Raw genomic sequence first — 27253 nt, 5'->3', positions numbered from 1 at the left:
GGGGGCGGGGCCTGCGCGGCCAAGGAGCGTGACTGCGACCTCCCCGGGAAGACGGGACGGGAGACGCCGCCGCCGCCGCCCGGGCCATGAGGGGGTGGCCGGTCCCTCCCCAGGTGGGTCCCCTCCGCCCTCCGCCCCCCCCGGGATGGCGCAAGAGGGGCGCCCCCTCCCCACCCAGCCCGGGGGGGGGGGCGGCAGACGGGGCCGATCGGAGGCCGACCCCTCCCCACCCTGGGGCTTGACCCCCCCGCCCCCCGCCACGACCCCTCCCCTCCCTCCCTCCCTCCCCCCGGGGGTGTCGCGGGCGGGGGCGGCCTCGGAACAAAGGCGGCCCCGATCCCGGCAGGGTCGCCGCCGACGGAGAGCCGGGCGGGGGGGCGCGGGAGGAGGGCAGCCCCCCCCCATGCCATGCCCCCCCACCCCACCCCAAGGGCGCCGGCGCAGCGAGCCCGTGACAGCCGCCGCCGGGGGGAGGAGGAGGGGGCGGGTCCGCGGCTGCCGGGCGACCCCCCCCCCCGTTTCACCCTCCGGGGCGGCTGGGCACCTGCCTGCTGCTGCTGCTGCATCCCGGGCTGAAGAAGCGGAGCTCATCTCTTGCACAGCCTCCTCAGAGTGCGCGGGGGGGGGGGGAGATGTGGCCGAGCCCCCCCCCCCCAATCTGGACGGGCTTCTCTTCCTGCCCTGCAGACACTTCCACATCTCTCTCAGGCCAGTCGTGGATCTCAGCCTGCAAGTGGATTTTGACATTCTTCCAGGCAGGCCGGCCAAGGGCACAAGGGGCGGGCAGAATTCGCACCCAGGTCCCGAGTTGCATGTTCGTGGGGAGCGCGGCCAGGAGGTGGGGTGCAGGACTTAATTGATTTGGAATAAAAAGGCGTGAGAGAGAGTAGCCTTTGGGTGGCAAGCGGGTCCCTTTTGCCCACGTGAAGATAAGACATCTCTCTCCTGACCCAGGCGCCCCTCTGCCTGCCGGGCCACATCTGACTCATTCCATGGGACAAATCTGAGTTTGCAACTGGGAGATGCCTTCAGTCGGGATGCTTGCATTTGCAGGTTCACACCAAAGACTTCAGTTTGCAAAGAGCCCCTTAAAAGTAGAGGAGGGGGTTGTGACCTGGGGTGTCCCCCCCCCCGTGTCAGAGGCCCCTTTGCTGGCCCATCCACCCCTCGCAAGTCAGCCCCCCCCGGCCTTTACCAGCAGCGGTGACCTTGAAAGATGCGAGTTCAAGTGCCATGTTGGGGGCACCCCGAGATCGTGTCTCCTGGGAGCTGGATTGTTTGTGCCTGTTAAATCTGTATTGTTGCATTTATAAGAAGAGGTGGTTGGCTATTGTGAAATCAATCTGGAAGAGAAGGGCAGGCTTTTTGTGTGCATTTTCCCTTTGCCTGCTATCAGGATGCTGCTTGACCTTTTGGAGCAGGAGTAAGTTGGCAGAGGAAGAAAGGGGTGGGGGAGAGGATAAACCTCACATGAAGGAGGGGGTGGCTTAGGGTGGCCGCTGCTCAGTTTCTTTATTCGTTTTATTTATTTCATAAAATTTATACAGCGCTTCATTGTTAAAAGAAAAGAAAAGACAACTCTCAAAGTGGTTTACGAAAAGATAAAGCAAAATTATCCATAAGGAAAAATAACAATGGAAAACTTTCAAAAAGTTAAAATGGCAGTAATTGGAAACAGATTCAAGCTCGCATCACCTTCCTAAGCATCTAGGGAGGCTTGTCTAAACAATGATGTTTTTAGCAGGTGCCTGCCTGGCGTCAAGAGGCAGGGAGTTCCACAGGGTGGGCGCTGCCACACTACAAGATTGAATTCTTACAAATGCAGAGCAGGGATGATGTGGCCCCGGTAACCATTCCAGTTCAGCTGATTAGAGCAGGCTGCCTTTTGCAGCCCAGTTACAGAATGTGGGGTGCTGATGGCTGTGCCTGCTTGGGGTTCCTGCCTCGTAGGGGGTTGGACTGGATGACCCCGGGGCCCCGCCAACGCTGCAGTTCTGTGATTCTATCTTGCAGGTGCCTCAAGGACACTCAGACTGGAGGCGCAAAAGGATGGCAGAAGGGGTCCAAAGGCAGAGGGAGGTGATGCTGGAAAATCGCAAGCCAGTGGCCCCACTGGGTGAGGACACCCCTCTTTTCTCTCTTTGTCAAAGATAGCTTTTTTGGGGGGGAGAGCTGGGGGTGTCTTCTGCGTGAAGAGCTCAGGGTCCGAGGCCTCCGCTCTGCACAGACACACAGACTAGCAAAGTGTCAGTAAAGTTTTGCTGACAGGCAGCCTGGCCACTAAAATGGGTCCAGGAAGAGCAGGGAGTGGATCAGAGAGGGAAGATAAATTGGATGCCCATTTGAATATCTCTCTCCTTAGTGGGGAAGTTAAGGTGTGGCGGTTGGGGGGGGGGGACAGGGACACGAATGGGAAGGAGGAGGAATGGCCCCTTTGACAGTCCCTCTTTAGTCACTCTAAGATCCCCACACACATCCCAAGCCCCACACTATATTTAAAATCAAAAGAATATTGTATTTAATTTATAGTGAAAGGGGGGCGTGTTACGTGTGATTGTAACCAAAAAAGGAGGAACCAAATAAGCCACCTGTGACCTGTTTTCACAGACCCATCCTGGCTCGTCTGATATACACTTCCCTTAGTTTTAAGGGGGATTTTACTATTTCTACAGATTTCCAAGGGTGGGGAGTTGCAATGTCATTCCCCCCCCCCTTCTTGAGTTGGACAAAGTCCTTCAACGTGGGCGATTTATTTATAAAATTTATAAAATAAATACACTGCTTGATTGTTAAAAAAATAAAACAAATTCAAAGCAGTTTACAAGAAAGAAAAAAAATTATCAGTAGGAAAAAATAAGAATAATTGAAGACGTTCTAAAAGCTGGATGGTGGGGTCTGAACTTGGGCTGAGTGCAGACCAGGGCTGGCTATCATTTGGGGCCCATCAGCCCCGTCCACAAAATGCTCAACCCGAGTTTAGTGGCTCCCTTCACACGCTCAAGTTGTGTCAGGGTGTCCACCTTGCTGGCCTGAGTTTGGGTGAAGGTGAGCAGGAGGCACAAGGGCCCCCCCCCCTCACCTTACGCAAAGGTGCGCTTGCAATGTGCCTCTTTTGTACTCTTGGGTCGTCTTTATGAGGCACAGGGCCTGTCTCTCGTTGGCGGGGGCGAGCAGTTGCCGACGTGCGTCACTCAATACTTAGATTTGTGGGTTTCTTTATTTGGTGGCTTTTGTGCGCCCCTTTATTTGAGTGCTGACTGACTGAGCCTTCCAGCTCTGCTACTTAGCTTTTAAATTCTGACTATCTTTAGGTTTGAAACGTGAGCCGTTTTGTGCAGTCCAGGTGTCTTAGGATACCTGGGTGGGGAAATATGCATTCGGAGTCACAAGGGAGCAGCTGCTTGGAGAGACTTTTGGTGCGCTGGAGGTGGAGCAAGAACGGAGGGCTCCCCTTCTCCCCTTCTCCCTCCCTCTGTCCTGCACTGGAGGGTCGTCGTCATCTTCTTTTAGCCCCTCTGAACCCGGTTGCTAAAGAGAAATGGAAGACCTTGGATGCTCCTTTTGGCACTCCCTTTGGGCCTGGAAGGAGTCAAATCCATGTTTTGGTTCCGCAGGGTGAATGTGGATTGAATCTGCTTTGCGGACGTGCCCCGCCAGGTGCCCAAGGGAGGCCGGACTCTGCACGGATTTGGCTTCCAGGCCTGACAAGGGCCTGAAGCCAGCCCAGCGCTGGGTTCCCTCCGTGGTCCAGGCCAGGACCCAGGCCGGTTGCCATGGAGACGGCATGGAGGGGGCCTGGCTTCCTCCCTCACCCTGGAAGGCAGGGGGTTCTTTGCCCCCTCCTGGGAGCTTGGCCCGACTGCTCGTTCGTGGCCCCTTGGGAGATGCCATGGCCCAAGGCAAGGAGGTCTCGAGGGGCAGGAGGCCCGGCTGCGCTCCGGCTTCCACATGGAAGGAGCCTGGGCAGCTTGGGGCTTTTGCGTCCTGTTTTCAGGCCAGGAGGCTGGGCTTGAATGTCTGCTGAGGGCAGCCAGGCCTCCGTGGGCGTCTTAAGGACAGAGGAAAGCATCCATGCCATGTCAGGTGTTTGGTCCACCTTCCCCACGAAGGAAGGTCGCAGCATTTGGGACTTTTCAGTTTAGAGAATAGGAAACAGAGAGGCAACATGATAGCGGTTTATAAAATGATGTGTGTCCTGGGAAAGTGGAGAGAGGAAAGTTTTTTTGTCTCTCGTCACATAAGTAATCGTGGACATCCAAGTGGAACATTGGGAGATCCAGGACAGATGAAGAAAGTCCTTTACGCTGTCCAGTGAATCTGTGGAACTCTCCGCCTCAGGAGGCAGGGATGGCCACCAACCTGGATGGCTTTAGAAGAGCACTGGAGGATTCCACAGAGGACAGGGCTCTCACTGGCCACTAGCCATGATGGCTCTTTTTTGCCTGCATGGTCAGGCACATTGGAAAACCCGCAAATAAACGGCTTGGCACTTTGGGGACGCTTGCCTGGCGTGGCTGGAGGCAGAGATTTCTGGTGACTCACTGCCTGGTGACTGATGCTGGCAGGTTCACACATCCTGGTGGTTGCTCAAGGATGTGGGGTGAATAAGGGCAGGTGTGACCTTGCTCCCCAGGTGGGAAAGCTATAAGGGAGAGGAAGAGGCAGGCGGACAGGCGGATGGAAGCAGGGCTCTGAAGGCTGCTAGGGGTGGAAGGGGCAGCTAGCCCCTCAGAAAGGAAAGGGGTGAGTGGGTCGGCCGGCGGGGGGTGGGCACGGTGGGTGGTGAAGGGAGAGGGGAGGTGCGTGGGAAAGAGGGTGGGAAGGGAAGGGGCCGGGGTGGGGCTTCACCTGCCCTGGGCATCTCTGGACATCATCCAGCCCCCCGTCTCGTCCAATGAGATGCAGAATCCTTGTGTGGCCCCACAGCCAAAGTCTGGTATTTCCCTTTGTGGAGTGCTTCTCTGTCAGCCGGTCAGAGCTGTTTGGCAGTGGGACGGACTCCCTCCTTCCTCGGAGGTTCCCCCAACAGGTTGGGTCGCCATCCGTGAGGGATTCTTGAGCTGAGATTCCTGCAGCGCGGGGGTTGGACTAGATGTCCCTCAGGGTCCCTTCCAACTCTACAATTCTATGAAAAAGCAGCCCAGGGCCCCATGCAAGAGGAGCAGAGCAGAAGAACTGGCAGAAGCAGCTGCCCCCCCCCCCAAACACAGCCTCTTCCGCCCGCAGCAGGAGCAGCTTCTCCCAAGCTGAACTCTGCAAAGGGAATCCCCCCTCCCCCGAGCGATGGCTTCTCCTTGCTCTTTGGGACCCAGGCAGCCCCCTTCATCCTTGGAGGAAAGGCCTCTCTGTCAAGAGCAAACCGGGGCAGGTTGGTTTCCCCCTTTGGGGCGCTTCCTCCAGGCAGTCTCTTTCGGCGCTGCAGCTGAACTTTGTGACATTAAACGCCCAGCATGGAAGTCATCCTGGGGAATTTGCAGGCTGGGGAAGAGGCCCTTCCCTGCTTCAGGCTGATGCGCGGCATGAACATGCTCATCGGGCACCTGCGCATGCACGAAAAGTGATGCATCCCATCAGGATTTGGAAGTGCTGTGAACCCCCCCCCCCCTTTCTAGAGCTTCCTTCCAGATGCCCTGGAATCCCTTGCAGGAGGAGGACTGAAAACGCCCCATGACTTTCTTGTGGGATTTACCTGCATTGAGAAATGCCTTGTGGTGGGTTGCATAAAGAGAGAGGTGCAGAAGCTGCGCCCCGAGAAAGAGGGCCAACTGCGGGTGTGCTCACACCTTCTGAGTGGCTTCCGTTGGCGCTGCCGAAGGAGCGCGTGAGTCACTGGGGATGGAGCCTCTGAGCCCCTCCTCGCTTGAGGCACTTGCCTGAAGGCGCCTGGGTGAATCCTCCAGAGGCTTCACGTGTCCCAGGGAAGGAGTGCCGCTGCTTTGACTCCAGAAGGAGCTTCACCTCCAGCCAAAGCAGAGAAAAGTGCGCAGCCCACAAGGGATTCCTGCACTGCAAGGGGCTGGGCTAGATGGCCCTTGGGGTCCCTTCCAAGTCTACGATTCTGCGAAGCCCAAAAGGTATGGGAGGTGCCAGCGTAGCAAAGGCCTGGCCTGCAGCAGCAACATTTGCCCCATGTACAGTCAGCCTCCGGAGGGGAGTCCCTAAGACAGTTGGGTGGCGCCTGGCATGCCTCCTTCCAGCAACTCCTGCAGCCCAGCTGGTGCCCCACATCTTGCTCTGCTTTCTTTGGGACCCCATCAGCCAGGCCGACTCCGCGGTTTGGCCAGCCCAGGACTCCCATGCACAGTGCCCCAGGGAGATCACTTCAGTGCTGCTTGCTTGACGTCTTGGAGCACTTCATTCTGTCTTGAGACAGACAGGTGCCCACATTATCATTCCTATTCATTAAATTTACAGTTACATACGCTTCAGGCTACAGACTCCGCTAACCCAGAAATAGTACCTCGGGTTAAGAACTTTGCTTCAGGAGGAGAACAGAAATCGTGCTCCGGCAGTGTGGCAGCAGGCTAAGAAAAGTTTCAGGTTAAGAACGGACCTCCGGAACGAATTAAGTTCTTAACCCGAGGTACCACTGTATATGCTACCCTTCCCCTTAAGATTACAGGGCAGTTCACAGCGTAAGTTTAATGTCCAGCCTCCCCTTCTCACAGGCGCCAGCCACATGTCTCAGTGGGAAGAAGCCCACAGAAGGGCAGGAAGGTCACAGCAGCAGCAGCAGCCGTGTGAGGTCCCTACAGACTGGAGGCAGGAAAATGTCCACATCTTCCAAAATGGGGGAAAGGAAGACCCAGGTAACTACCGACCGGTGAGCTTGGCATCAATACCAGGGAAGGTCCTAGAATAGATAATTCAACATTTGGCCTGTGAGCATTTAGAAAAGGAGGCTGTGATTAGTAAGGCCAATAATGGGTTTCTCATAAATAAGTCATGCCAGACCAATCTGACTTCTTTTTTTCTTTTGATGGAATTACAGACTTGGTGGATCAGGGGAATTCTGTGGACAGAGTGTATCTTGATTTCAGTGAGGCTTTGGACAAAGTCCCCCATGATATTCTCACGAGGAAGCTGGTAAAATGTGGGTTGAATGAAGTAAGGTAACTGTTAGGTGGATTTGTAGCAGGTTGACTGATTGAACCCAAAGAGGACTCATGAATGGTTCTTCGTCATACTGGAAAATAGTGACAAGTGGGGTGCCACAGGGTTCTGTCCTGGGCAAGTAGTTGTTTAACATTTTTATAAATGACTTGGATGAAGGAATTGAGGGGATGCTCAACAAATTTGCAGAAGACACCAAACTGGTAGGAGTAGGTAATGCTGCAGAAGACAGAATCAGAATTCAAAATGACCTTAACAGATTGGAGAAATGAATTTCCATAGGGACAAAGCTCAGGTTCTGCACTTAGGCATGAAGAACCAGATGCACATATATAGGATGGGGGACACCTGGCTTACGAGCAGTACAGTTGAGAAGGATCTAGGGGTCTTGGTGGACCACAAGCTTGACATGAGTCCACAGTGTGATCAGCAGCAAAAAAAAGCTGACGCTATTCTAGGCTGCATCCACAGAGGTCTAGTGTTCAGATCAAGAGAAGTCATAGTCCCGCTCTCTTCTGCCTTGGTCAGACCACACTTGGAGTCCTGTGTCCAGTTCTGGGCGTCAAAGTTTAAGAAGGATGTTGACCAGCTGGGAAGTGGGCAGAAGAGGGTGACCAAGATGATCAAGGGTCTGGAAACCAAGCCTGATGAGGAACAGCCTGGAAAAGAGGAGACTGAGAGGAGATATGAGAGCCATCTTTAAATATCTTCAGGGCTGTAACAGGGAAGAGGGAGCCTGCTTGTTTTCTCCTGCTCTGGAGGGCAGGACTCAAACCAATGGCTTCAAGTTACAAGAAAGGAGATGCCAACTAAACCTTCAGAAAAGAATTCTGACAGTAAGAGCTGTTTGGCAGTAGAACTGACTCCCACGAGAGGCGGTGGACTCTCCTTCCTTGAGGTGTTTCAGCAGAGGTTGGCTGGCCATCTTCCCTGGATGCTTGAGCTGAGATTCCTGCATTTCAGGGGGTTGGACTAGATGACCCCGAGGGCCCCTTCCTAGTCTAAGATTCTATGATTCCTCCCCCTGCCCAACTCCCAATGATTCTCACCAACTGGCCTCTGACAGCAGAGGTTGAACTGTAGTCCTCATGCCTAGCCTTGTCGCCATGAATTTGTCCAGTCCTCTTTCAATCCTGTCTAGTTTGGTAGCCATCAGTACTTCTGGTGGCAGTGAGTTCCACTGTGTGAAGAATTGCCCTCTTTGATCTGTCCTGCATCTTCAGTGTTCAGTTTTGCTGGAAGTCCCCATTGGGCCCTAGGATTTTAAGAGTGGGGCGAGAGAGACTTCTGCCTGCCTTCGGTAATCTTTCTCCCTCCCCGGCAGCATAAACCTGCCTCCCTTTGGCTTCCTGTTGGCCGGCCATTCTTGATCAGGCGCCAGCGTGGCCCAGTGATTAGGATGCCAGGCCAGGACCTGGGAGAGACCTGGGTTCGAATCCCCGCTTGGCCGTGAAGCTCCCTGGGGGTTCCTTTAGAAGCCAGTCACTGCCTCTCAGCCCGGCCTTCCTTGCAGGGATCTAGTGGGAGGAAGGAGAACTCTGCACGCGGCCTTGAGCTCCTTGGAGACACAGGTAGGATAGAAGTGCAATGACTCAATGGGGACAGCTGCTCCGGGCCTTCTCTTTCGGAAAGGGAATGCAAGCACCGCCAACGTGGGACCCGCCTGGATGGGAGCCAGGCTCCCAGAGGCCAAGGAACACCTTTGGGAGCCAAGTCGGAAGGGGTTTTACCTGCTGCGCCCTGGCACCGGCCTTCCTCCAGGCGCGTTTGAGGAGCAGAGCTTGCCAGGCCACACACCTTTGGGATAAAGCAGCCCAGAACAAGCGGAAGTTTGTTGGGGGGGGCTGCCTTCTCCTCCTCCTCTTCCTCCTAGGGGCTTTTGCTGCCCAGGTGAGAGCTGCTGAAGTCGGCACTTAGGGGGCAGATTTGCTGGGACAGTCTGTGGGTCTGGATAGTGGTTGTGGGGGAGGCAGAGGGCCAAGTCCAAGCCCTGGCACTGCCAGGAGCCAGGCAGAGACGCCTCCCTCTGCGCCGCAGTCACTTATCCACCCCATTTTTACGCAGCAGCTGCACAATCCTCTTTGGCTTGGCACCCAGCTAAACTGTGGAACTCCCTCCTGCAGGAGCCGGTGAGGACCTCTGGTTAAGCAAATCCCTGGAGGAGAAGAGGGCTCTGGGCGACTCCTCCCCAGCATGGCTCTGCTCTGCCTCCCAGCCAGGGGCAGCAATGGCTTCTGAATCCCAGGAGGGGGGGGAGAGGGGGGCTTGTGCTGCTCTGGTCCTTCTTGTGGGTTTCCCATCTGCTTGGCCCCTGAGGGAAGAGGCGGCTGGAGCAGACGTGCCCCGGGCCTCATCCAGCAGGCTTCCCTTACGTTCTCATGGAACTCCAGGGCCAGAGGCAGGGAGGGATGTTTGGTCGCGCAACTTGATGGTCCCCCTTTGAGGGCTCTTTGGGGGTTCTTGGGCTCCCCCCGCCTCATGAGGATGACTTTGCAGGACGCGCAGAAAGGAGCCTCTCCTCATCTCTGGAGGCATCAGCGGAGGAGGAGGAGTCACACCTCAGGTTCAAACTCAGGCTGTGGAGCAGAGAGGGGAATGAGACTCAGCAGCCCTGAGTCAGGAGTGAGTCAGGAGAGCCCGAAACCCCAGGAGGACAGAAGACACACACACACACACCCCTCCCTTGCAGCACTGCGCTTACTGCAGCCCTCGAAGGGGAGGCTGTTGGCTTCCTTGCGGTGCAATCTGGTGACAGTCACATGGCTTTTATAACGAAGCACGCGGGGGGGGGGGGGTTGCAGGCGGCTCAGATGCCCCTTTGTCCATCTCTGGCATCAGGACAAGCGCTCTGGGCCTGGGCTGCCAGTCTGGGAGAGCCGTGAGGGGGTGGGGGGCTCTTTGAGGGGCACCTGGGCATCTCCAGTTGCCCTGCCTGGACCACTTTGAGCGGGGGGGGGGGGACTCTTGGGTGCCAATGTCAGCTCAGCTGCAGGTGTTCATTTCCTCAGGGGCCCAGAGTCATAGGCTTGTAGAGCTGCAAGGGACCCTGAGGGTCATCCAGTCCAGCCCCCTGCAGTGCAGGAACTGTGGCCCCAGTGCCTCCCGAAGTGCCATGCCAACTCTTGCGCACCCTTCTCCAGACTCCGCTGGCCTTTCCAGATTTGCAGCACCACAGAGACCTTGTGCAGAGACAGAGGTGACAGCGGCAGAATAATGGCCTCTGCTCTGGGTCTCAGAAGGATGGCTGCTCTTTGCGCATGGGCAAGCTTGTGTCTTAGGAAAAATCCCTGTGGCGTCGGCCTGCACACACTCAAGTGTGGAGTTGAGTCCTTGCACCCCAAAGGGGGACTAGGGAGCGGCTAGGGGTGTCAGCTTCAAAATGCCCTCATGTTCCATGGGAAGAACCTCTTGGGGGCAGGTTATGCTGTGCAAAGTGCCTGGTTGGGGGGCAGGCAGGAACCTCCCTTCTCTGCGGAGTAACTGGGAAGAGTCCCCCCCCCCCCCACACCATGTGGGACTTCTCATTTATTTTCTTTCTTTTTATGTATAAATCATTTCTTAATAAACCAAAGACAAAGAGCACAAAGAGATGCGGTGACAGCAGACGGACAGCCGCCTTAGGTTGGACGTCGATCCTTGAGCTTGTTTTCCCAAACTGTTCCTCCCCCCATACCCACTCCCCCCCCCCATGAACCTGTTAGGCTGGTTTGCACACTTTCTTTTGTAATAAGCTAGCTAAATCATAATTACTCAGGACCTTGTTTTCTCAGTGTGTTTGGATATAGCAGGAGATGTCCTCCCCGAATTTATAACTGTTGTAATCTTAGCAGCAGTTAGAAGGTTGGACACTTATTTATTGATCACTTTCTGGAATAAAATCTTTTGGGTGTTATATTTTAGAAGCCCCAAGGCTTCTAAGTGGCTTGTGGATAAGCTTCTGCCCCAGCACCTCTCTCTTTGGAAACATACCGCTGGTTGGAGCCCCCCATTTGTTTGGTGGTTTATTCCATTTGCACCCCACTTTTCCTCAGGGAGGTCAAGGTGGTGTACAGAGGTCTCCTCCCCCCCCATTGTCTCCTCACAAGGTCTGGCTGAGAGGCAGGGACTGGACTCAAGGTCACCCCCAGCCTGGCCAAGGGGGGATTTGAAGCCTGGTCTCTCGCAGCCTGGCCTGCTAACCACTGTGCCACGCTGCTTACAGAGAAGTGTCGCCTGGCGGATCTCTCAGCTGCCACACCTGCAGGAAAAGGAGACGCCATGTGGTGGAGGGAGAGCCAGGTGGGTGGGGGTTGCAGAGACCCAGAAGGCTGCTAGTTGGTTCAGGCTGCAGACGTTGACCCCCAGGGTTAGAAACTCAGATATGGAAGCTAATCGCCAAATGGTACCTTAAACCTCAGTTGTGGGGACCACAATGGAATGTCTAGGCATCATTTTTTCATCTGTGAATCCCACCCCCCAATTTCTGTACCATTTTATATTTTAAAGAAAAAATCTCAAAGTGCTTTACAACACATTGAAACATCAAATAAAACCACCCAGAACAAAATAAAACCAAAATAAAAATAAATAAATTCCTTCCAGTAGCACCTTAAAGACCAACTAAGTTAGTTCTTGGTATGAGCTTTCGTGTGTTTTATTTTTGTAAAATAAAACCAAAAACTCAAGCTTCAAGGAGAATATTTCAGATCCTTTTCTAAGTGACATTTTGCTTTCCCCATATTTATTTGGCGACTTCATTTATAAGCTTCCCCACAGCAGAAGAACTCCAGGAAGGCAGTGTGGGGCAGTGGTGAGAGTATTGGACGAGGACCTGGGAGATCAGGGTTCGAATCCCCACTCCATCCCAAGTCTAGCCAGGTGACCTTGGAGTCAGTCGCAGCCTCTTGGTCTACCTCACAGGCTTGTTGTAGGGGTTAACTCAGGAGGGGCATGAACCACGTGCTCCTTGGGAGATAAATGCAGTAAAGAAGCTCTTCTGCTCACCTGATTAAGAAAGGTGGAGGTGGCTGGGGAATTTTGAGCGCGGCTGACCCGGCTTCTTCCTCCTGGCAGACTCTGCATCCCCCAAAGAGGCAGCCGCCTGTGACCTTGAGGAGGAGGAGGACGAGCAGGAACAAGGGGAGGCCGACTGGGCGATGGAGGGAGACACGTACGTCGGGGAGCCCCCTGGCGAGAGAGAGGCAGCCGTCGCTGGCCCCCCTGCGCAGGACGAACCCTCCTCCGCCATCAGCAGCCCAGGTACCACACTTCAAAATGACCTTGACAGATTAGAAAACTGGGCCAAAACAAACAAGATGAATTTTAACAGGGAGAAATGTAAAGTATTGCACTTGGGCAAAAAAAATGAGAGGCACAAATACAAGATGGGTGACACCTGGCTTGAGAGCAGTACATGTGAAAAGGATCTAGGAGTCTTGGTTGACCACAAACTTGACATGAGCCAACAGTGTGACGCGGCAGCTAAAAAAGCCAATGCAATTCTGGGCTGCATCAATAGGAGTATAGCATCTAGATCAAGGGAAGTAATAGTGCCACTGTATTCTGCTCTGGTCAGACCACACCTGGAGTACTGTGTCCAGTTCTGGGCACCACAATTCAAGAAGGACACTGACAAACTGGAACGTGTCCAGAGGAGGGCAACCAAAATGGTCAAAGGCCTGGAAACGATGCCTTATGAGGAACGGCTAAGGGAGCTGGGCATGTTTAGCCTGGAGAAGAGGAGGTTAAGGGGTGATATGATAGCCATGTTCAAATATATAAAAGGATGTCACATAGAGGAGGGAGAAAGGTTGTTTTCTGCTGCTCCAGAGAAGCGGACACGGAGCAATGGATCCAAACTACAAGAAAGAAGATTCCACCTAAACATTAGGAAGAACTTCCTGACAGTAAGAGCTGTTGGACAGTGGAATTTGCTGCCTGGGAGTGTGGTGGAGTCTCCTACTTTGGAGGTCTTTAAGCAGAGGCTTGACAACCATATGTCAGGAGTGCTCTGATGGTGTTTCCTGCTTGGCAGGGGGTTGGACTCGATGGCCCTTGTGGTCTCTTCCAACTCTATGATTCTATGATTCTATGATTCTACCACTTGGGGGTCTCCTTGGAGCCTGGGCTGCATGTAAGGGGCAAAGGGAAAAAGCCATTCCTCAGATCAGAGCCGCCGACACTGTTTCTATATATCTGTAAGCCACCTTGAGTCCCTGTCAGGGGGAAATTATATTTATATATAATAAATATAAAACAACAAAGTCGTACTTTGGAAATCAAACGGAATCCATTCCGGAAGTCCGTTCAACTTCCAAAACGTTTGGAAACCAAAGCGCGGCTTCGGATTGGCTGCAGAAGCCCCATCGGTCGTCCAGCTTCCAAAAATAGTTCCCAAACCGGAACAGACACTTCCAGGTTTGCGGCGTTTGGGAGCCAAAACGTTCAAGAACTAAGCTGTTAGAAAACCAAGGTACGGCTGTATAAGCACTTTTTATTTGTAACAAAAAACCTTCAAAACGGTTTACAACCTACATTAAAATGTTCCAAAATAAAGTATAAAAAATAAATTCTGAGGGTTTGGATTTTTTTTTACAATAAAGTGGTGTATAATTTTTATGAAATAAATAAATGAATGAAATGGAAGCGTCTTGGAGCAATCCTGGACCACAGTGGACGCCTGCTTCCCTGCCTGAGCCCCTCACTGGGCAGCACTGGCTCCACTGCAGAGCCCCATCCTGCCTGCTCCGCCGTTGTCAGAACTCGATCTTGTACACTTTGGAACTCCCTGCCTGTTGACTTCCAGCAAGCGCTTTCGCTGCACTCCTTTCGGTGCCTGTTGAAAAAGATCCCTGTTTTAGATAAGCTGCCCAGATGTTCAGGAAGCCAATGGGAGTTTGAATCTGCTTTGCGTCTGTTGTTTTAGCTTTTCCAAAGTTATGAGTTCCTCTTACTGGTGAAGTATTGTTTTATCTCTTTTTTGGGTCAAGATTCTTCCTTTCTAACTGTGAAAATCTTACAGAAGAAATGACTCCTCAGAGCTGCCCTCTCTCTCCACTTGGGGTTCCTATACACCCGGAATTTCCTGGACAAATCCAGAATACTGAAGTCACAAACAGTGTCTGGGCAAAAATCAGCGAAATGTCCGGGAAAATCCAAAGTTGGCAGTGTTGGTTTTGCACACAAAAAGCTCCACAACTGTTTTGCTCAACCCTGTCTCCGCTTGCTCTCTAGGCTGCAAAGGCCCCCCCTGGATGTCCCCCCGCCCTCCAGAGCCGCCTGGCGCCTGGCGGGGCCTCTGCACCTGGGAGTGCTGGCACCAACGAGTCCTGGAGCTCCTGGAGCAGGAGCAGGCAGCCCAGAGCCCTCCGCGGGCCGCTCAGGTGAGCAGAGGGAGTGGGCAGTGGGGTCCTGGGCAGGAGGGAGGGGGAATAAGCAAGAGATACCCCTGGCCAAGAGATGTCCCTTGTATGGAAGGGAGAGCTGGACCATCAAGAAGGCTGATCGCCGAAGAATGGATGCTTTTGAATTCTGGTGCTGGAGGAGACTCTTGAGAGTCCCATGGACTGCAAGAAGATCCAACCTCTCCATTCTGAAGGAAATCAGCCCTGAGTGCTCACTGGAAGGACAGATCCTGAAGCTGAGGCTCCAAGATTTTGGCCACCTCAGGAGAAGAGAAGACTCCCTGGAAAAGACCCTGATGTTGGGAAAGATGGAGGGCACAAGGAGAAGGGGAAGACAGAGGACGAGATGGTGGGACAGTGTTCTCGAAGCTACCAGCATGAGGGAGGCAGTGGAAGACAGGAGGGCCTGGCGTGCTCTGGTCATGAAGAGTTGGACACGACTGAATGACTAAACAACAACAGCACTCCCTTGCCAGTTGCTGGAAGCCACCGGAGGGGAGAAGGAGACTCTTGTGGGTTTCCCATAATGGGCCCCCATTCGGCCCCTGTGAGAACAGAATCCTGGACTAGACCTGCCGCTGGCCTGACTCAGCAGGGCTCTTCCTCTCTTCTTATGGAGCCTCCAGGTCCAGAGGCAGTCTATCTGGACTCCTAGGTTCTTTGCTGAGAACTGGAGGCTGGCTAGAGGGGCTCCCTTTGGCCTGATCCTGCAGCCCCGTCTCTTACTCTTCCGTCCAGGGCAGGGCAGAGCGGGAGGCACTGCTGGGGACGCAGGGAGCAGGATTGGGGCTGCTGGCCTCTCCCACGGCCGGCACCTGGGCGGGTGGGACTTCTCTGTGCCTTTCTCTTTTTGTGCACGGCGCCCTCCCCTGTTGGCGTGGGGTCTTTGCAGGAGAGCTGCCTTGGCTGTCCTGCCACTGCGCTTCCTCCCCTGGGGGGGGGGACCCCTCTCTCAGTGCGCTCTACCTCGCTCCGGATGTTTGGGGACGCTCAGCCCAAGCTCTGAGCTGCCACGTCCCGTCCCCCCCGGAAGAGGCTGATTTTCAGGGGGGGTGGGCAAAGGGTGCTGGCTCCCTTGACACCGAGCAGAATGCGGCCTTCTTTCCTTCCAGGTGACGTTTGAGGACGTGGCTGTCTACTTCTCGCCTGAAGAGTGGGCCCAGCTGACGGCCTGGCAGAAGGCCCTCTACTGGGACGTGATGAAGGACACCCACCACCTGGTGGCCTCGCTGGGTGAGGGTCCCCCTCGGACAGCCCCCTGGGGAGGGGGGGAGGGTCGCAGCCGCTGGCCCCAGGACACCCCGGAAGGTGGGGTGGGGGTGATGGCGGACCCTTCAAGTCAAATCAGACAAGTTTCACCGGTGATCCACTGGATCCCTTGAAGTGCTGGCTTGCCCCATCATCACCAGCTGAAGGCTCTGTGTCCTCCCTTCCCCTTCCAGCCTCCCCCTGAGCCTCTCCAGCTAAGCCTGGCCTGACTTGGGCAGCGTCTCTGAGGGCTGCTACGTGACGTAAAGGGGGATGAGGCACATAGCCTCCCCAGCCGTGACCATGAGGTGGAGCCTCCATGTCCTACGGCAGTCTTCCTGGGAGGAGGGCTGTTGCCTTCACTGCTCTCTGAGACCCAGGGGGCTGGATGGGGCCCTGCTCTGATCCAGCCACCAGGCTCCTCGACTAGATGTCCCTTGGCGATCCCTTCCGACTCTGCGTCTACGTCCAACCTCTTTCTCCATGGCCAGGAAGGCCTGAGGCAGATCTCCTCTGGGGAGACCAGTTAGGGGCCCTCCCCCTGCTTTCTTGCTCCTCCAGACATGCCACATCCGCCCCACATCTGCCCCCTTCAGGCCCTTGGCTCCCCCTTGTGGCGCCCAAGTCTTTCCCGCAGGGGGTGACTTTTCCACTTTCTCTCCTCGCATGCAGCCCCTGCCCGTGACCCCGAGCCAGAGGTCTTGGGCCGGATGGAGCGAGGGGAGGCCCCTCCTTCCGAGGCCCCCATGGAGGAAAAGCCGGAAGAGGCTCCCCGAGTGCCCAGCCCAGGTGAGTGAGGCCCCTCAAGGGCTGACGGTCCTGACTGAGTCCTGCCTTTAAGGGGGTTAGGCTGGATGACCCCTGGGGGTCCCTTCAAACTCTGCAACTTTGTGAGCAGCAAATGTGGCCACTGCTGAACCCGATGCTTCTCAGTTGGCATCAGTTGGCGACCTGAAGGGGACAGATCCTGGTGCGCATGTGGGTTGGGCTGGCTATGGAGAGCAGCAAGTGCGAATCCTTTTCTGGAGCTCCTGTCTCCTTTGTGCATCTGCAGGAGAAGCCCACTGACAGGCAGGCAAGTCGGGGGGTGGCATGGAGTCTGGGGGGGTCTTACCCCCAGGGTTACTCCACCCCTGAGGCGTGGCCTCTTATCCAGGACCAGCAGTGAGCAGAGAAAGCTGCTTTACGTTGGCCTTTGGAGCTCAGGATTGCCTACACTGGCTGGCAGCAATCCCTGGCAGCGTTTTGCTGTCGTGCCCATCCTGCTGCGACCATCAGTGATGTCCGGCTGAGCTTCGGAGTTTCTTCTTCCTTGCAGCAACCGAGGAAGAGATCCAGAAACACAGCAGGTTCCGGCTCGATATGCCATTCTCCACACGCAGTGCTGACGGCCGCCTTGGCTTTAGACCCACCAATGCACAAACACACCTCCTTGGCAGAAAGGGAGGGAGGACGGATCGTGCCAGAGCCTGTGGCCTTGAGCTGCTTCAGACAGCTCCCCCCCCCCCCAGCCGGCATCCTGAACACAAACCAGATGTCTGGAGGCGGTTGGAGGATGGATGGCGGCTAACAGATTGAGGTTGAATCCTGACAAGACAGAAGTACTGTTCTTGGGGGACAGGAGACAGGCAGGTGTGAGGACTCTCTGGTCCTGAATGGGGTAACTGTGACCCTGAAGGACCAGGTGCGCAGCCTGGGAGTCATTCTGGACTCACAGCTGTCCATGGAGGTGCAGGTCAATTCTGTGTCCAGGGCAGCTCCACCTGGTACGCAGGATGAGACCCTGCCTGCCCACAGACTGTCTCTCCAGAGTGGTGCATGCTCTGGTTATCTCCCGCTTGGACTTCTGCAATGCGCTCTATGTGGGGCTACCTTTGAAGGTGACCCGGAAACTACAGCTAATCCAGAATGCGGCAGCTAGACTGGTGACTGGGAGCGGCTGCAGAGACTACATAACACCAGTCTTGAAAGACCTATATTGGCTCCCAGTACGTTTCCGAGCACCATTCAAAGTATTGGTGCTGACCTTTAAAGCCCTAAACGGCCTCGGTCCAGTATACCTGAAGGAGTGTCTCCACCCCCATCGTTCTAACCGGACACTGAGGTCCAGCGCCGAGGGCCTTCTGGCGGTTCCCTCACTGCAAGAAGCCAAGTTACAGGGAACCAGCCAGAGGGCCTTCTCGGTAGTGGCACCCGCCCTGTGGAACACCCTCCCACCAGATGTCAAAGAGAACAATAACTACCAAACTTTTAGAAGACATCTGAAGGCAGCCCTCTTTAGGGAAGCTTTTAATGTTTATCAGGTTATTGTATTTTAGTGTTTTGGTGGAAGCCGCCCAGAGTGGCTGGGGAAACCCAGCCAGATGGGCAGGGTGTAAATAAATTATTATTATTATTATTATTATTATTATTATTAGTAGTAGTAGTAGTAGTAGTATTTTGGGGAAGAGCAACTCAAGCCCCAGACCCAACAGCCAGGGCCATTTTGCACATACACCCAAATTGCACCAGCAACGCCTCTCCAGGGTTTCTGGCTCGGCGTGGGGTGTTTCCTCAGTCTTTTCTGGAGAGGCCTCCGGGGGTTTAACGGGACCTTTTACGCACAGAGCAAGTGCTCCGTCAGGGAGTTAGGGCCTGTCCTGTGTGCCTTGGGGGTGACTCTCTCCTGCTTCCCTTACACGCCCCCCCTCAAAGGTGGCTCTAGCTGGCAGCGGTAGGACTTGCCCCCAGCCCCCTGCAGTGGCAAAGGCACTCATTCCCTTCGGAGACCTTGGGGTTCACTCCTCCAGCATTCAATTTAGACACAGCTTGATTGTAAGCAAGCAGGGAAACTTCAAAGCAGTTTACAAAAAAGTTAAGCCCATAAAATGACCGTGAAGAAAAATTAACAATAATTTAAGACGTTTGAAAAGGGAAAATAACACTAGACTAAAAGCAGAATTAAAACTCACGCCAGCATTCTAAGCACCTGGTTGGCTTGTCTAAACAGGAATGTTTTTTAGCAGGTTCTGAAAGGGGGAAAGGCAAGCAGCTGCCCAGCGTCAATAGGCAGGGAGTTCCAAAGGGCAGCTGCTGCCGCACTAGACAATCAAGTTCTGACCGAGGCGGAACAGGTCTTTGGTGGCACCTGGAACTGTGCCAGTTCCTCTGATCCAAGTGGCACCTGTGGGGTCAGGCGATCTCCTAGGGAGACGGGTCCCAAGCTGTTAAGGGACACTAATGGTAGCTCCAGGAATCCTCTTTCCATCCCTAGTCCTTCAAAACAGGCAGGTGCAATTTGACTCTACCGTCTAAGGTTCCCTTGAGCTACTGACGTTCTCCTTCCCTCTCCCACTCTCTCTTCTGGGTGCAGCTTCTGGGGCTAAGCGGCAGCTGGAGGTCAGGAGAGGACCAGGCGCGGAGCATCCCTGCAGCAAGACTCAGCCCGAAAAAGCCAAGGCGGGCGCTCTGGGTGAGTGGCGCCAGAAGGCTTCCAAGGCAGCGTGCAGTGGTGGTGCCAGGAGGCCTGTTGCAGCTCTGGGGCCCCACTGGGACGGTGCTGGGACTTGGTGGCCCCCCGTGGGAAGGCCCTGCCTTGCAGGAAGAAGGTCCCGGGTTCAAGTCCCGCTGGCCTCTCCAGGAAGGGCTGGGAGAGAGGCCCTGCTGAAACCCTGGAGAGCCTTTGCTGCCGGTCAGTGCAGGCCATCCTGGGCGAGATGGGCCAAGCGTGCCGCTGGGTGGTATGGGGCGTGTGCCCCCTCTCCACCCTGGGGGTGTCTCCCTGCCCTCCTGGGAGGGGGTGGCGCTGGGTGAATCAGGCTGGCCAGAAAGGGAACCTGAGGGGTGGGGGAGGGGCACAGGAGCACAAGGGGGGGGGGCTTCTTGGGTTGCAGGTGAGTTTCTCCAGGGACACAGAGGGCCTCTGTCTCCCTCTGGAGCAAGGCTCCTTGTGCCCCTTTGTGACTTGAAACGGGGGGTCCGAAATGGGCAGAGTAGATTTTCACAGAGGTTGCGTCACTGGGCGACCTGCAAAAAGCCATCACTTATAGAGGAAGGTTGCCTTGGGGGCCTTTTATTTCTTCCCCCAGCCCCCCCCCCCCGCAACCTTGAGCTTCCTAGCCTGGGGTCCACCCTCTTTCCTAGCCCTGGCATATAGACGTTGTGCCATGTCACTATTCATTTGTTGGCCTAAAACGAGACTCTGGGTCAAAGCAGACAATGCAAACACAACTACAAACATATAGATGCAAACACAACAGAAATCAAGCTAAATCCTGTTTCAAAAGTATTACGATACATCTGTTTTCCTTCCCCAAAGGCCACAGATCATTCAGCTCCTGTCTTGAAGGGTCCTGGGCAGGTGGGGGCAAGGCGGGGGCATGGCTGGCACTCCTGTCTCTCACCTGTATTGACCTGCCCTTTCTCCTCCTTCCCCAGCTGACGCCAAGCCCCACATCAAGCGTGAGGAGCAGCGGGGGGCCCCCCAGGGGCCGGCCACCCACCGCTGCAAGGAGTGCGGCCGCACTTTCCCCCAGCGGGACGCCCTGATTTCCCACGTCCTGCGCACCCACTTTGGCGAGCGAGCGCTGCCCTGCCCGCAGTGCGGAAAGTTCTTTGGCAGCGACAGCAGCCTGGCCGCCCACCAGAGCAGCCACTCCTTGGAGCGGGTCTTCACCTGCATCGACTGCAAGAGCAACTTTGTCTATGAGGAGCAGGAGGCGGCCCGGATCCACGCCCAGCTGGCCCTGGGGAAGCTTTTCAAGTGCTTTGGCTGCAGCTGCAAGATCGCCGCCCTCCTGGCCAGAGACCAGAAGCCAGGCGCGCAGGAGGGCTGCCCCCCCTTTGGGCAGCTGGATGCCACCTTCTACAGGTGAGGAGTCTGGGACTGGCGGGAAGGGAACCTCCATAGTCACGGAGTCAGGGATCACCTCCGGGCCTCTCTGGGCTGAGAAATCCATCTTTTGGGTTTTGAAAAGGGTCTCCCTTATGAGATGGTGGCCTCTCCTTCCTTGGAGGTCTTTCCACAGAGCTTGGCTGGCCATCTCTCAGGGCTGCTGGAGCTGAGATTCCCGCATTGCCGGGGGTTGGCCTGGATGACCCTGGGGGTCCCTTCCAGCCCCTTCATTCTGCCTCACTGCCCCCTCTCCTTTTCACCCCTCAGCCGCCAGCGCGCGATGGAGCAGGTCCGCCAGCGGGCCGCCCACTGGACCACCTCGGAGACCAAGGCCTTTGTGGAGCTGTGGGGGGACGACCGCGTCCAGACGGCGCTCTTTGACAACTATCGCAACGAGGTGCAGTACAAGCGGCTGTCGGACAAGATGCGGAAGATGGGCTTCCACCGCAACCTGGAGCAGTGCCGCCAGCGGGCCAAGGACCTGCGCAGGGGGTTCAAGGAGATCCAGGACGGGAACCTGCACTCCAACCGGGCGCGACAGACCATGCCCTTCTTTGCCCTCCTGGACCGCTTCCTGCTGATGAGCCGGGGGCTGGTGGTGCCCAAGGTGTGCGTCAACAGGACCAAGCAGAGGGGGCGCAAGGGCAGGGGACGCAGGGAGGAGCCCCAAGGGGGAGAAGCCCCCTTCCTGCTTGCCCTGCCTGCCCAGCACCCCAACTTGCGGGACCTGGCGCTGCAGGAGCAGGATCCATACCTCCATGCCCTGGCGCTCCCCGACGTCCACCTCCAGAGCCGCTTCACAAGCCAGTATCGCCAGGGGGCCGGCCTCCCTGGCTACCAGCTGCCGACCCCCGACCAGGATCCCCCGGCCAACGCTGTGGGGCTGCCCAGCTGCCCGCTGGAGGGGCCAGGCGAGGACTCGCCCACCCTGCGGCTGGCGGACTTCTCCCTGCGGCCGCAGGACCCAGACGCCTCCCTCGCCGTGGAGTCCTGCCTTCGCAGCCAGAGCCAGGACCTGGTGCTGAGCCCCATCAACGGACTTTCAGCCGCCAGCAGCCTCTGGTCAGAGATCGCCAGCATGACTACTACGGAGAACCCCGCTGGCGTGGCAGCCCCAGGAAGCGCCCAGCGTGAGTATTTGCTTAGTGGTTTATTTATTTCTTCACAGTATTTACAGCTTGCCCTTCATTGAGCGTTTTCCATCCCAGAGCAAAGTAGTAAAACTAAACACAGAAGCACAATATACAAAAACTGCAAAGTCATATAAACAGGACCAGTAAACAACTGGAAAACCTCTATCATACGATAAACCAACAAAATTAGAGCAGAGGGGAAAATCATTATAATAAGATCCACAATTGGGGAGGGGGGAGTCAAAGGGGATTATATGTTTATGTTTTTATTTCACTTCTTAACCTGAAGCACCACTTTAGCTAATGGGGCCTCCCACCGCTGCACAATTTCTGTTCTCATCCTGAAGCAAAGTTCTTAACCCAAGGTACTGTTTCTGGGTTAGCGGAGTCTGTAACCTGAAGCGTCTGTAACGCGAGGTACCACTGTATTTTGAAAGCAGCTCATGCCTCCTCTCTTTTTCTTCCTTCCACCCCATCAGCCTGGCACCCTGGCAAGGCCCCCAGCTCCTCTGCTAAGCGGATGCGTGACCTCCGCTTGCGGCGCAGGAGGCAGCGGGCCGCCATGGCACGGGTGCTGCTGGGGGCCAGCTACCGCCCCAACGACCGGACGGTGTGGAGCAAGACGCAGAAGACGGACTGGTGGGACAACCTGGTGGCCGGGCCGGCCGACGACGGCGAATGGGTGCGCTACTTCCGCATGTCGCGGGAGGCGGTGCTGGAGCTGGTGGAGAGGCTGCGGCCGGTGCTGCAGCGCGAGGACACCAACATGCGGGCCGCCATCCCCGTCGACAAGCGCGTGGCCCTCACGCTCTGGAAGCTGGCCACCTCGGACAGCTACCGCTCGGTGGCCAACCAGTTTGGCGTGGGTGTGTCGACCGCCTCGGTCATCGTCATGGAGGTGTGCGAGGCCATCCACGACGTCCTGCTGCAGCACGTGGTCCACCTGGGGGACGCCCAGGCCGTCATGGAGGGCTTTGAGCAGCTGGGCTTCCCCAACTGCATTGGCGCCGTGGACGAGACCCACATCCCCATCCTGTGCTCGCCCCACGGCGCCTCGGCCTACATCAACGGCAAGGGGCTGGTCTCCATGGTGCTGCAGGCCCTGGTCGACAGCGCAGGGCGCTTCATGGACGTCTACGCCGGCTGGTCGGGCGGCCTGCAGGACTCGGGCCTGCCGTGGGGCTCCCCGCTCTTCGAGCGCATGGAGAAGGGCACCTTTGGCCCCCAGACCACCACGGAGATTGAGGGGGTGGCGGTGGGCCCCGTCCTGCTGGGGGGTCCTGCCTGCCCCCTGCGGCCCTGGCTGATGAAGCCCTACCCAGAGGCCCCGGAGGGCCCCCGCCAGCGCTTCAACCTCTTGCTGGGCAAGTGCCGCATGGCCGTCAGCTACGCCTTTGAGCGGCTCAAGGGCCGCTGGCGCTGCCTCCTCAAGCGCCTGGACGTGGCCGAGAAGAACGTCCCGCTGGTCATCGTCGCCTGCTGCATCCTGCACAACATCTGCGAGAGCCGCAACGAAGCCATGCAGGAGGGTTGGGAGGAAGGCATGGACTATGCCGACCTGCCCTCGGCTGAGGGCCACGCGGACGCCTTCTCGGACGCGGAAGAAGGGTCCGGGGAGGCGCACGGCGTCCGCGAGGCCTACTGCGCATTCTTCGAGAAGAGGCGGCAGGGGGAGGAGCTCTGAGGGGCGCTGTGCGTTGTGTGTGTTGTGCGAGGACACCCCCTTCCCCACCCCACCCTGTGGGTGCTGCCAAGAAGGGGGGACAGGAACTCAGGCTAACTCAGGTTACAATTCTCTTCCGTGACTTCCCAGGGGGACAGCGTCCAGGGGTCACCCTCGGTGAAATCCCCCTGCTTACCGGTTGCACTGTTTTGACCTTTTATACACCTTTTATAAAAATTGGCTTAATAGCAAGTTTTCACCCTGGACCTCAATAAATCCTTGTTCTTCTTGAAAGGACTTTGGTGGGCGTGTCTTAAATGTGAAATTTCTCAGGTTTCCCCAGTCATGAATGAGGCTAACAGGATGGGGGGGCAGGGGGCCCCCAGTTCCCTTTGCAAAACAGAGCTTGGTGCAGGATGTGAATGAGCACAAGAAACACAAGGACTGGGGGGGGGGGGGGCAGTGAAGGGACAAGTACAGTAGGGTGTGCTGATTTTTACAACAAAGTTGTAATGACTTGGAAATTCAAAAGATTTCTTGGTTAAATTAATATAACTTAGTTTTGCTTGGTAAGTAAACTGTGTGTAAGATGGCATGGACATCATTGAAAATGACTGCAGTTATATTTTATATTAATATTTTTACTTTTATTTATTAATCCTATTCATTTTTAGCATTACCTGACACTTTCAAAAGGTAAAATTAAAATTATTTGGTTTTCCGAAGGCAGTTGATGTGCTTTTTAATCAAATGTAGATTTGCCAAGCTAAACGTTATCTAGTCACAAACTTAAGAAATTTGAATTCTTCACGCCCAGAAACATATTCTTAAGACCGCTCCCTGAAGAAATGTGCAAAAATTAAGTCCCGCCCCATAAAACGACTTGCCCTCCTAGCTCAGGCTGGGACCTCTTACCCGACCGCTATGTGTCTTCTTCTGCCCCTGGCAAGCTCCTGAGCCCTGTGGGGAGCCCCTCTCCCCCCAGGAAGACCCTTCTTGCCCCCTCCTCCCCAAAGCCCAGGCCTGCCGTTGTCCTCAGCGACGAGGGGTTCTGCTGCTTCAGTTTGCCAGAGTTTGCCAAGCTCTCTTGCCCAGAGGTCTGTCCCCAAAGCCCACTGCAGGGGTGGAGAACCAGTGGGTTGCCAGATGAGAGACTACAATTCCCATCATCCTTGACCATCAGCCACAGTGTTTGAACTGAGGAGAGCCACTGCTTAGGCACCTGGATTCTCACATTGGAGGAAAACGGGGGCACCATAGTTAGGAGGGTTCCTCTCCCTCTTGCCCATCAGTGCAGCCAACTTGTCCCCCTGTTAATTTCTGTGATTCTGCCCATTTTTTATACCCAAGAGTGCCTCTGAGCATGTGAGGGGTGTCTTCCCCTCAGCAATTACAATGATTCCTTACACCTCCAGGAGTCTTTTTCAACCTGTCTCAGAGAAGTCCTGCTATGGGGCACTGGAGGAGGCGCTTGCTGCAGCAGCAGATGCTCCAGGAAGGGAGAGTTGCAAGTCAGGTAGAAGAGACCAGTTTCTGCCTCCTCAGCCGGACTTGGGGGAAAGAGACCTTGCTCTATCATTCTGGCTTTGGCCAAACAAGGGACTGGTCTTTGGGTCTGGTTGGGCAGAGAGCAACTGGGTAATGATCCAACGCTCGTCCAACCAGCAAAGAGGATACAGGCAGCATCCCCCCTCTGCGTGCATCTTGCCCCTGAATGGTCCTTGAAGGCACTGTGGCAAGACCTTTGTGGCAGCAAGAAAATCTCTCACTGGGGATGCTGTGCTTGGGTAGCTCTAACCATTGAGGTGGGTTCAATTTCTCTGCTGCTGAACATTGAGGCAAAACGCCTTCTCAGCAGCTAAGCACAGAGGAGCTTGCATCCATGCTACCATTAACTTTCCACAACCAGCGCTTCGAGCTCTCCCTAGTAGAATGCCACCATAACAGCAGTTGCCAGCCCTCTACGCACACAGTGAGGCAAAATCATAGCTAGCCAGGTCAAGGTTTTGAGGGGAATTACAGTATCTAGGTATAAAATCTAATAAATAAAGGAGAGAACAAGCAAGCAAATATTTGAGATCAGTATTAACGGGCTGCTTCAAGAAGGGCAAGAGTCGCTGCTGTATCTGTGGCCATTCTGTCCAAGGAGACTTGCCTTGCCCTAAGGCAAGCTGTGGGTACATAGCTGTCAACTTTTCCCTTTTCTTGCAAGGAATCCTATTTGGAATAAGGGAATTTATTTCCCTTTAAAAAAGGGAAATGTTGACAGCTATGTGTGGGTACAGTGAAAGGGCCACCGCAGACTCTGCAGGGACATCTAGCAACACCTTTCTGTGAATGATGGATACCTAAGACTAAAGCAAAACTGGCTGGGATTCTGCCACAGAATTTTTGTCTCCTGTTTCTGAAGATGGTGCACAATCCTTAAACCTGACAAAGGATGATCTCTAAGCACCAGAAACAGCTTCTCTTAGGAGCACCCATATCAAATGATAAGTATGGACAGTCTGGAATCCAGCACGACTAATGTTAAGAGAATAAAGGATTTTACTAACATTGTCCAGTTTTCAATCCCTATTCTGTGTTTTGTCTCATAATTGTATGTTGTTGACAGCAAAGAAGGGAGAAAGGAAAGGAAATGAAGGAAGAGACTAATGGTTTGGTGTGTTTTCCCTTATTGACACACACAGTCACAGAATATGAAGGCAGCTTGCATCTGCTGTGGTGGTGGAGAGAGACATGTAGCTGTGACCTGCTTCTAAAAGAAAGGAAACCAAGGTAGACTTCACGCCACCTCAGGAAGCCTCTGGCCTTGCCCAGAGTTGCCACTGCAACGGAGCAAAAGATCAACGGGAAGCTATGCTGAACCGTGCTGATCTAGCTTCCTTCTGGTTATCCCAAAAAATAATTCCAACCAAATTAAGATATCTGGGAATGTCCCCGACAGTCATAAGATAAAGAATATTTGGGGAAACTACAGGAGAGACTGATAGCCGTGTTGGTCTGCCATAGTAAAAATAAAAAAATTCCTTCCAGTAGCACCTTAAAGACCAACTAAGTTCTTGGTATGAGCTTTCGTGTGCATGCACACTTCTTCAGATACACTGAAACAGAAGTTGCCAGATCCTTCTATATAGTGAGAAGGTGGGGAGGGGTATTACTGAGAAGGGTGGTGGGAATGGGTGATTGGCAGATAGCTGAGATGAGCCTGTTGACGACTCTTAACGACTGCAATAGGTCTTACAGGAAAAGGCAAGGGGTGAGAAGGTGAAAAATGGCTTAGTCATGTATAATGAGATAAGAATCCAATGTCTTTGTTCAGACCAGGTCTCTCCATGGTTTTAAGTTTGGTAATGAGTTGCAATTCAGCAGCTTCTCTTTCCAGTCTATTTCTGAAATTCCTTTGTAGTAAAACAGCTACTTTGAGATCTTGTATAGAATGTCCTGGGAGATTGAAGTGTTCTCCTACTGGTTTCTCTGTTTTGTGATTCTTGATGTCAGATTTATGTCCGTTTATTCTTTGGCCAAAGAATACGCCTTACCCAAAGTAATACCCCTCCCCACCTTCTCACTATATAGAAGGATCTGGCAACTTCTGTTTCAGTGTATCTGAAGAAGTGTGCATGCACACGAAAGCTCATACCAAGAACTAACTTAGTTGGTCTTTAAGGTGCTACTGGAAGGATTTTTTTTATTTTGACTACAGGAGAGACTGGGTATGAAACAGGCCAGGTCAAGCGTGAGTGTAGAATTGCAGAGTTGGAAGGAACCCAAAGCAGCATCTAGTCCAACCCCCGCAATGGCTTTGAATCCATCTCTCCAAAAGACTGAGGCAGGGAAG

At 54.7% G+C, this 27253-nt stretch overlaps 1 protein-coding gene across 6 annotated transcripts; it reads left to right on the top strand.

The window, feature by feature from the left end:
• Positions 1-23706, top strand: LOC310689242 (uncharacterized protein). Of its 6 annotated transcripts, none has more exons than XM_083466661.1 (11): positions 16-113; positions 2014-2116; positions 6669-6809; positions 12166-12351; positions 14326-14474; positions 15608-15728; positions 16416-16532; positions 19096-19194; positions 20160-20592; positions 20884-21746; positions 22229-23706. In XM_083466661.1, exons 1-11 carry the CDS (start codon positions 87-89, stop codon positions 23431-23433), a joined length of 3444 nt encoding a protein of 1147 aa, XP_083322787.1. In that variant the 5' UTR covers positions 16-86; the 3' UTR covers positions 23434-23706. The 6 variants fall into 6 exon arrangements, with proteins under 6 accessions (XP_083322789.1, XP_083322787.1, XP_083322791.1 ...); XM_083466665.1 differs by having other exon boundaries at positions 65-113; positions 6669-6823; XM_083466662.1 differs by lacking the exon at positions 16-113 and adding an exon at positions 639-1053.
• Positions 23707-27253: the final 3547 nt, after the last annotated feature.

This window comes from Podarcis liolepis (assembly GCF_965112155.1).
Source record: "Podarcis liolepis genome assembly, chromosome: 12".
Classification (NCBI taxonomy): domain Eukaryota; kingdom Metazoa; phylum Chordata; class Lepidosauria; order Squamata; family Lacertidae; genus Podarcis; species Podarcis liolepis.
Note: the sequence above shows the minus strand (reverse complement) of the source record. Positions and strands in the feature narration are given on the sequence as shown.

Excerpts from the sequence above, each read along its gene's own strand:
- LOC310689242 (XM_083466661.1), top strand. The coding sequence starts at position 87 with ATGAGGGGGTGGCCGGTCCCTCCCCAG. Across the intron at positions 14,475-15,607 it reads GCCCTCCGCGGGCCGCTCAG|GTGACGTTTGAGGACGTGGC; the intron begins GTGAGCAGAGGG and ends CTTTCCTTCCAG. Across the intron at positions 19,195-20,159 it reads AGCCAAGGCGGGCGCTCTGG|CTGACGCCAAGCCCCACATC; the intron begins GTGAGTGGCGCC and ends CTCCTTCCCCAG.